Here is a 10549-nt window from a genome sequence, read left to right as displayed (position 1 = left end):
GGTGGGGCAGATGTAGGCTACTGTACAATGCCTAATACTGTAACATGCCCAATTCCCAACATTGATATAATTATATCTATTAGATCTTCAGCCTACAGGGACCACATACCTATTAATGCACTTTCTACCACTACACTGAACCATCACTCATTATGCGAATACCCAAATGTGTGATTTGAGATCATTTGACTAATACTTTATCTTGTCTTATTGACCAGGTGAATCAATGATCCAACAATGGAGACCAAAAGATACCAGAGTTTCTTTGATGGAAATGACACGGAGAACAGATGGTCTCAGGTCCCTGGCACCATGGAGTACAGCTGCACCTCAGAGGATTCCAGTGTGACTGGCAACGATATCCTCATGGACATCGTAAACGTCGGTTGCCCTGCTTCCGGAAGTCCCGCGGCCGACAGCAAGGATGGCAACAACGCCCAGAAGAAGGAGCAGCCCGTTCTCCGGCTAAACCAGAACCAGCCTTTTGTTCTCCCACTCTTCAACAATTCCCTCCACTGCGGTCGCAAACAGGAAATGGACTCCAAGGAGCTTTCCAAAACTGTGGCCGAGTCCATGGGCCTGTACATGAATGCTGCCAGGGAGGCTGACTTCAGCTTTAGCCAGCACGGGGGCAGTAGCAGCCCTGGGAAGATGTACACACTGTGTGGACGGCCCCTAGACGAGAACCAGTGTGCGTCCGCAAAGAGCCCCAAAGTGAAGCCACCGGGGTACCAGCAGCCCGGTGCCACACCCAGGGAATGCTCTGCTGGAACCCCAGTGAGCTCAGCCTCTGTGCTGGCTTCGCCTCTGTCCTGCAGCCCCAAAACATCCAGCTCCATCTCTAGCCCCGGAGGCAGCAACAATGTGGTGTCTTCCACCACCAGTCCCACCACGTGCTTCGGGCCATCCTGTTCGTCCATCAGCAGCCCAGTGAACCAGACTCCCTCAGTCACGGCCCTGGCCCACATCCAGCGCAGGAATTCAGCAACATGTAGCCCCGTGGAGTCCAGCACGGTTGGCTCGCCGCCTCTCACCAGTCCCCTCAACATCATGCGGTCCCCAATGTCAAGCCCTCAGAGCATGAGTAGCGTGAGGTCCCCGCCTTCCTGCAGTGCCACTTGTAACATTAGGTCATCCGTCTCAAGCCCCATCGGTGGAAACGGCAACAACTGCAACAATGGCATGAGGCCCTCAATCTCCAGTCCAGCCACAGTGAACACTATGAACATCAGCAGCCCACAAAACCCGTCCTCTGGTGGTTTCCCTGTATCCAGTCCCGCCAGTGGACTGGGCCTGGTGCAGAATGACACCAACAGTCCAGAGGCGGCGGGCTTAACCAGGGACCAGGACTTGGTTAAGCCCTTCAATTTTGAGTTCCCCAAGGTAGAGATGGTGGACGGAGAGGTGTTCAACGTGGGCTTGGACCAGATGGGGATGGTCAAGTACATCAAGAATGAGCCCGGAACTGACTTCAGGAGCATGTGCCTGGGTTCCACCTCCAACAAATGCAATGTGAGCAGCACACCCTTCATCACGCATATAAAGACGGAACCTAACAAGGATGAGGGCTGCATGAGTCAGCATCACTACAGCGCAGAGCAAACGCCCTCTCTGGGCCTCTTCCCCGCATCTGAGACCACCTATTTGTCCTTGAGGAATAACATTGACGAGTACAGCCTCTCTGGTATCCTTGGACCCCCTATTTCCTCCATGAACGGCAACTACGAGCACGATGTGTTCCCCAACAATGTCCTGTCAAAAGGGGTCAAGCAGGAGACCAACGATGGCAGCTATTACCAAGAGAACAACAGCATCCCCCCGTCGGCCATTGTTGGAGTTAATACCGGTGGACACTCGTTCCATTACCAGATCGGAGCTCAAGGAACAATGTCTTTCTCGCGGCACGACATGAGGGACCAGTCCAACCCTCTGTTCAATTTAATTTCCCCTGTAACGGCGTTAATGGAGTCTTGGAAATCACGGCCGGGCATGGCACAGGGGTCGCTGTCAGCCAGAGGGGAGGGCTACCCAGGCCAGAGCTGCATCACAGACAACATGTCCAGGTAAGCATGTACAGTATGTGTGTCCACACACTAGCTGGCTAGTACAGTATGTCTCCGTCAAAGTTTTGAAGTTGGAGAACTGTGTTCCTTGTAATCAATATTGCCTGTTAAACTTTATTCAAGGTAATACTGTACCTTACTTTCCTTCCTAAAGAGTGTTTGTGTCAGTACCTTTGAGAAGGTTTGTTTTGATTATACCAGATTGATTGTAGGGCCAAGTGTGTCTGAGTCAGACTCCACTTGCACAGGGGACTTGGGGCGTTTGCTCGGAGAAAAGGCAAATAATAACAACAGCAGGGCTTGGGAAAGGCAGCGGGATGCTGGCCGGGGGAACAGGAACTGAGGGACCCAGTCCAGGGCATTGTTAAAGCACAAGAGCAGCATATGATCACATCATCTTTGCTACTATTTCCCTGTGCTCTACTGTAAGAGAGAGACACACGCACGCACGCACGCACGCACGCACGGAGAGGGAGAGAGTGAAAGAGCCAAAGTTTGCCTCTTATCAGGCGCCTGTGTATGCACAACAACTGAATTTATTGGTTTGTTATCGGGAGGTCCAGTTAAGACCTTATAATGCAAATATCTGTTTTTTTATGGGTCGTGACTCGTGAGCCATTATAGGGCAGTGTCATAAATTATGAATGATTGATCACATATTTTTGTTGCCAAACTGATGGAATAAACAGTTGCCTTTTAGAGGGCGTCGGGCCAAAACAAAAACAAATGGGCCAAAGGGAGAGAAAAAAAATCCATAATGGCTGCCAGTCTGGTGAGGTACAACTTTGACATAGTTGTTTTGCTCTGTTTGTCCTAGTTGCATGCAAGGGCTACAAGGCACTAAATTAGCATCAGCAGGATGAATATAAGTAAATACCACGGCCATAAAATAGATCATGAATAACAGTAATGCTGCTGAAATGAAAGTATGTGAACCAGTTATATAATGTTGTATCCCTGGGCAATGCCAGAGAGTTTGTTTACAGTAAATCCAGAGATATGGTTTCGATACTGTACTGTACTGTACTGTACTGTACTGTACTGTACTGTACTGTACTGTACTGTACTGTACTGTACTGTACTGTACTGTACTGTACTGTACTGTACTGTACTGTACTGTACTTTGTGTGTGTGTGTGTGTGTATGTGTGTGTGTGTGTGTGTGTGTGTGTGTGTGTGTGTGTGTGTGTGTGTGTGTGTGTGTGTGTGTGTGTGTGGCGCGCGCGCATGCGTGTGTGTGTGGGCGCGCGCGCATGCGTGCGTGCGTGCGAGAGTCTTTCATGTTGAAATAGCAGTGAGAAATGCATGGCCATCATCTACTGTATTCTTTATTTTACATCGCGGGACATTGTTAATTCGCATGATATTGCGTCACCTTCTTTACGAGCTCCCTCAGTGTAATAAGCACTAAACAAAGCCATAAAACACATCCTGCTCTTGAGCCCGGACTTCCAAAAACTTTGATAAGAGTCAGATGTTTGTCTTTAAAGTAAAGTAAAGTATCCTACAGTACTATTATCTGCACATTTACTGAGATGTTGGCTCTGTGTATCTCATGGACTCCCTGATTTCTTAATGAGGCCGTGACCTGACCTGATCCGGACCAGACTGTCATTATTTCTTCTAAAGAGAGTGGGCAGTCCACTCTGCGCCGTAATTATTCTTTACATTTATTATAATGAACAGTTGGAAAGCTAAAAAGGGAGAGAGCGTATGGGAGGCACAGGCGGAAGGCTGTGGTTCCATCCTTGGCCAGCAGGGTTTCACGTGGTAGCCCCTAAAACTAAGGCTACTTCATACTTTTGTCAAAAAACCATGTCGCACAAGAAAAAATATGTATTTTCAGTACATTCTTTTGGTTTCAGTTGACATTTTTGTCATTTAAAAAAAAATATTTCTATTAATTAAATTAAATTAAACGTATTACCCTAACCCACACCATCGACAGACATCAAATCAGTCACAAAAATGTGGCGTGGTGGGAGAGCAGAATGTTGGCAATGACATCACATGGAACTTCAAAGGTTGAAATTGTGTATGATTGAACCAGGGGATTCGTCATCCTCATTTATAACTGACATCCTTTTGCCCTGCCTTTCCTGGTTGTCCATTTCTATCCCCTCTCTGACCATTACCCAATAGGTTGTGTTGGAAAGTACTGAGACATTTCCATTTAACAACTTTCAACATGACATTTCTATTTAGGCGTGTCATTGGACATGAACATATCTTTTTTTCATGTTTTAACATTTTCAATAATAATAAAAATTGCAGATCTACAGTACATGCTTTACGATCTTCTATTTGCCTATAGTTGAACTGTGTGTGTGTGTGTGTGTGTGTGTGTGTGTGTGTGTGTGTGTGTGTGTTTGTGTGTATATCATTTTTTTAATTTCTCACCACACATTTCTGTGTTGTCACTGCTATTGACTCACCAGTGAGGAGGCCCCACTCCCTGCTGACAGGTGCCACCCCAGTCCGTAGCCAACTCTCCCCCCCCCCCCAATTGTATTCACATAGACACAAAGCCAGATGCACCACAGTTGATTTGAACCCACAACCTCTGGGATGGTGGGCAGGGACTTTTACCACTGTGCCACGCGAGTGCTGTGTGTTTAAATGTATAAAATAGGTGTAAAGTGGTTCATCTATTCTATAGCCATGATTGTGTATGTGCTGAAATAGAATCATCACTGTGAAACTAAAGCACTTCAACTGATAATAGTAATGCTTTACGCAAGCAAATTGTTTTTCATTTCTTTGTTACACTGTATGTGGTGCATCAAGACATTGGAGAAAGCTTCATACTGCCCACTCCCTCAGTTTGTGGCCTAGTTTGGCCACAGTGAGATGGAGTTATGCTGTGTCATGATTAACAAAGAATCAATTTGACTTTCACTGAGCTAGTTTATAGTAAGATTAATTATCCCCAGAGTTCGTGTACAACTTCATTCCTAAGTCCCCCTGGTTTCCTGGTTCCTAAATCAATAGTGGACTGCGTGGGATGGCTGTCCTAGTGAAAGTCTCTTATTTATTTTGGTACAAATGTGTGCAGCTAGCTTATGTGGATCTATTTGTACTGTGCAGTATGCCTGTGGGTATACACTGCTATCCAGACTTCCAAAGTATATTTCCTATCTGTTGTGTTCAATTATTGCATGTTTTGCGAGTGTTTACTTAGACTACGATCTAAGAATTGTCTCAGTTTTATATACTGTACGCACTTGTGTATGGGGCAGGTGTGTAAGTGTGCATGCGTTGATGTCATATTTTATACACACTACACAGTCAAATCTGAAATTTTATTTTTGCCATTGAACAAATGGACATTTAAGGGTCTATTTGGTTCTGCTTGTACACTCCAAGTTGAATCAGAATTTTACAGTGTAACAAGGTTCGCAGGCAGCACTGATCGGAAAGTTCGCTACCTCGGAGGCGACCCATATAGAGGGAGGCAAACCGATGCTGACGGGATCAGTACCACCCTGGTCCTAATGAGATCCTGCTCAGACCTAATGTCACACAGCGGCATGACAGGAGGAGGTGGGCTGCATGGCAGCCAGCCAGCCTGCTATACACATAACAGACATACATCTGTACACAGACCCACACAGACAGACACAGACATATATAGACATACGGATGGGTGACAAATGAAAGAAAACCCGACATAAAGTGTCTTAGTAAGTTGGGCCACCATGAGCCACCAGAACAGCTTCGATGTGCCTTGGCATATAGATTGTCTCCGGAACTCTGCTGGAGGGATGCATGGAACACCATTCTTTCGATTGGTGTTTTGGTGATGGTGGTGGGAGAGCTAAAGTCCCCTGCACACACAGACCGATTTTTATTGCTCAATCAGTTCTTAACACATCCAAACAAATGCAGGAATTGAACTGGGCTAGATGTGAAAAACTAGAATTAGACGGCAATATCAGAGTAGCATATTAGTTACTGTAGGCCTAGTTCTTTTTTTGTGTGCAAAGTAATCAAACTCAGGGGTTTAATGCGTACGTCTAAAATCTCTCATAGGTGTCCAACTGTATTGAGATCTGTTGAGTGGGAAGGCAGAGCATCTCCAAATCTCTCTCAAAGATTTTGATTCACATCATGTTCATACTCATCAAACAATGCCATTACACCTGTGGATAAGGCATGATACGAAGCCTGCGTAGCTAGTTCAGGTTTCATTATAGGATAATACTGGTAATATTTGTATACATGCCACAGAGCATGATAGTATGTTAATTGTTTAATTGTATCATGCAGTCCACCTGTATGGAAGCATCTGCATGTTATGTTTCTCCACTCATTTAGTCAGGTGTTTACTTGAATTTGTCGTTCATACGTACATAATGCATACTGTGTATAAAATCAGACCCGTCTGAACTGAGTGGTGCTGTACTGTACTCGTGCTGTAGTACAGTACTGTACTGGACAACCCTACACATCTAAATAAATGCATATGTACCGTCAACCGTGACTAAAGTTTAATTCTCTGAGCATACTGCTTACTTAGAGTCTCCTATTACAGCACTACCAGGTATTGATTGAATGTATTAGACATATTGACACATTCTACCCTGTCCATTGTCAGTGACACAGCTCGTGGCCACACAGCAAAGTCCCCACAAGAAGGTCGCTGTGGGGCTGTTGAGTTTTGGACTTTTACGTAACAGTAAAAATCAAAGAATACAACTCGCTTTTTTAAAGCCTTGGACAGCGAAAAATCCCTGCATTATTTATTTTCTCACCATGGTGCTTTTTGAAAGTGCCTTTAATTAAAATTTGCTTCTCATCACACCAGTCTGGATTAGTTTGGTCTGAAAGCATTTAAACTCAGCCAAAAAAAGGCAGAGAGAGAGAGAGAGAGAGAGAGAGAGAGAGGAGAAAAAAATTGTCCTAACTAGAAACACAGTATTTTTGTCACGGTTTGGCTCCGATTTAGGCAAAACAGGTGGCCGACAGTGTGCATTCTGCATGATTATTAGAGCTTTAAATGCAGAGGCTGACTCATCCTTGGTTTTACCTCTAAAATATGAAATAAACATTAAGTTTAAGTTTATTTTGTAAGTATTCACTATGCAGAGGATGCAAAAGCATTGCACATGCATTTGTATTCATGTCCATTATGGAGGAATATATTTATACAGATTTCTGTGCATAATATACAAAGAAATGCCAACTTAGCCATGGTAATATGAAAATTATCATAGAGTGACCTACATTAGTGTGCTGGATTATGTTTGCTTTCTGCTCAAATCTCCAAATCTCTCCTAAACCTATTTGTGGTATGTTGAGCTGGTTGACAGTTGTACCAAATGATATTTTCTTTAAAACTTGACCTAATAAATTCAAAGCGAAACATCACACCGAGGAAAGCGCTGTTTTTCTTTTCATACAGATAATTTCTGTTAATAGCTCACATTCCAGTGTTTCCGAGCTCGTGGCAGTAGCAGAACCATACAGCAACGGAGTGACATTTTCATTGCCTTTTTTTTTCCTCGCTCGGAGCCAGCATAGCTCTAGCTCTGTGGAACGGCCCTTCGAAGAGGAAGCCCTGGATTTGTGCAAGGAGAATGGTTTGCCTTGGACCCTGGCCAACTCCCAATGTTCTTCAGAGGGATGAAAAGGCATACTCCTGAGAGAACACTAATAAGGCTTTAATTGTATGTTCTTCCACTAAATTAATGGATGGAAATGATTTGATTAATTCAGACACTGCTGGATACTAATATCCAATTAAATCCCATCACCAGCCGCGCGCTGGGGCTCCTAGTGCATTGTGGGTTACTGACAATAAGGCGGGCTGTGGCTTGTTTGAGATGTGGACATGAGTGTCTTGGGGGATGGGCTTATAGAGAACCCAGGGCTCAGGTGTCTGCACCTGTGTGGCAGATAAAACCTCTGTCTGAAAACTTTAAGAAATTGATAATTCTATAAATTGTGTGCCTATAATATTTTCATAATAATATATTGGACACAGTTTAAATATGCGGATAATTCTATTATAAGCAAAAAGGCAAACATTTAATTGCAGTGGCGTGTTCTTGTTTTTCATGAATCGTCGGCAATCCCAATGCTTTGGGGAGACAGGTAAATTCAGTTCAAGTCAATAATCTCTAGGGGAATGTGCTGAGAAAGTAGCTCTCATACAGCATGTGTGTCATACTGTATACTGTATATGAGGTCAATTCTCTTTTTATAAATGAGTGCATCCAGTTTGAGGACTGCCTGAAACTATAGCTCTATTTGTGTGGCAGATCTTCCCCCAAGTCTGTCATGAGTTGCAAAGTATCCAAGACCAGACCCTGCTGTCATGGAGTAGAAATAATGGGATGAGCTCCAAAGTACATTCACACTTTAGAGCATTCAGATGCTCTCTCATCCAGAATGACTGCAGTTACTCTTTCATTATCCTAACTCCTAAGCTTTTAAAGGCCATGCTCTGTGCTGCTCTAATTTTGGGATGGTTCCTTTCACCAGGAACCTGTAGACATCTCAGAGGATCTGAGTATCTGAAGTAAGGTAGATGTAATATAATAATTACATTTCTTCAGGAGAGCCTTATATACACACAGGGCAAAAAACAAATATGTGCACTGTAATGAACCTGCAGATCGGAGCGATAAATCGTATCCAGTGAAGTAAAAACTAGGCTGCTGTTATTACCGTAGTTCAGGACACGCTATTTTCTCAATTTGGTCTCATGTTATAAGTACTGAAGCCATTGATTACTTTACACATAATACAATATTTACCAAAATGTGTTCCAGAATATAGTTCACAGTTCAACATCAACTCAGGCACTCCCACATTAAACTACAAATTGGGTCATGATTTTCCTCCATTATGCATTTTCTTCAAAATACACTTTTTGCTACTACTCCTCAAAACTCGTCTCACACAAACTTCGATTGCCTTGCAAAACAGTGCTTTTCAAATATTTTCATGTCTAGGACCCCCAAATTGATATGTATTTGGTGACGGAAGTTGGAACCCCTATTTGAAAATAAATTGTGCCAAGGACCCCCAAATGAGAACATTTGTCAAAATATTTCATATTTAAAAAAACAAAAAACATAGCAGGGCAATTCTACAACAACTGTGTCATAGAAATGCTATTTACCCCTGCAGCTTTCTCGGATACTGGCAGCTGCAACACATGACTAACATAGCCCTGGGTAGGCAATCTAGCCTGAGAGAGATTATGTTTGTTTTTATGTAATCGTATTTTGATGACGATGGAAATGTTTTATTTGAAAATAAAAAACATGGTGCAGCAGAGGTATCCATAAAGGCTGGTTTGGTCTAGGATGTCCGATATTGTGCTGTTTGCCGATATCCAGTTTTCCGATATTGTCCAACTCTTAATTTCTGCATCCCGATATGACCCGATATATGGTGGCTTGCTTCACCAAAACTAATATCAGGTAACAACATCACATATCTCCTGTCGTATTATTAACACATAATATGCATAATTTTATTGTGATACCACACTAGAGGCATTCATAAATGCGTGTCATGCTGCGCTCATGCAGAAATGCTGAAGCCTACAGCTGTTACATTATATTTGAGGGGGTATTATTGGACATCTCTAGTTTGGTCTCTTTGACTTTTGAATGAAATTACATTTTTACTTGTCCATTTTTACTATGGTCAGGAAAACTCACAAGGCCCTGGTGGACACCACGTTTTATATAAAGACAACTTGGCCGAACTTCAGCTGCCTGGCAGCTGCTGCAATTAGTTCCAATTAACCGACCAGACAACCTCTACAGTAACAGTAATTAACAGTGAGGAATGCTGTGACGGCGGGGGTACAAAATGTTGATCAGTACAGAATTGGTATAGGTCGCATGAAGCAGGCTCTGTATGCAAATTGCAAGGTGACATGAACTGGGGTGTAAAAATAATAAACTCCCACAGGGTAAAACTCAGAACTTGTACAAGTCCAATATGACAAATTAGTCACATTTGTATTACATTACTGAGCCTCCTACTGAGCTAGCTGTTGTGAGTGTGAAAGAGAGGCTTTGGGTAGTTGCAGATGGAGTCATGGTCACAAGTTCATAATGCAATATGTACATTTTGTGAATGTCTCTATAATACTCTGTAAAATTCTGTAAATCAGGCCCTTATAGTGACTTGTAGCCTACAAATAGGCTAACTCACTGTCTTTCGGTTCTGTGTTTTTTGTATGAACATAGAGCAACATAAAACTAGTCAAATTCCTGGCATGTGTGGATTTACTTGGCCAATAATGTGATTCTGTTTCAGATGCTGGTCAGGAATCAGTCAATTCCACACAGACCCACTCTGAACTGAGTCCAGCCCTTATTTGAGATTCAGCTGATCCATTGCACACTTGCTCACGTCCCTTTTCTTCGTGCAGGATAATAAATGTGCTCCCACCTTCAGGCTCAAGCACTTTGCTCTACTCAAGAACGGATTCTGAGCACAATTCCTAATGTGCTAGAGTCT

General features: G+C 43.4%; 1 protein-coding gene across 2 annotated transcripts in view; it reads left to right on the top strand.

The window, feature by feature from the left end:
* The window catches only part of nr3c2 (nuclear receptor subfamily 3, group C, member 2), a 119446-nt gene that overhangs the window by 1830 nt on the left and 107067 nt on the right, over positions 1–10549 (top strand). For both annotated transcript variants that reach the window (XM_080757065.1, XM_080757064.1), the window contains exon 2: positions 219–2063. In XM_080757065.1, coding sequence (XP_080613191.1) covers positions 238–2063 — 1826 coding nt within the window. In that variant the 5' untranslated portion in view covers positions 219–237. The remainder of the gene's footprint in view (positions 1–218; positions 2064–10549) is intronic.

This window comes from Protomyctophum bolini, assembly GCF_963924005.1.
Source record: "Protomyctophum bolini genome assembly, chromosome: 3".
In the NCBI taxonomy this organism is placed as follows: domain Eukaryota; kingdom Metazoa; phylum Chordata; class Actinopteri; order Myctophiformes; family Myctophidae; genus Protomyctophum; species Protomyctophum bolini.
The sequence above is the reverse complement of the archived record's forward strand: the minus strand, read 5'-3'. Positions and strand labels throughout refer to the sequence as shown.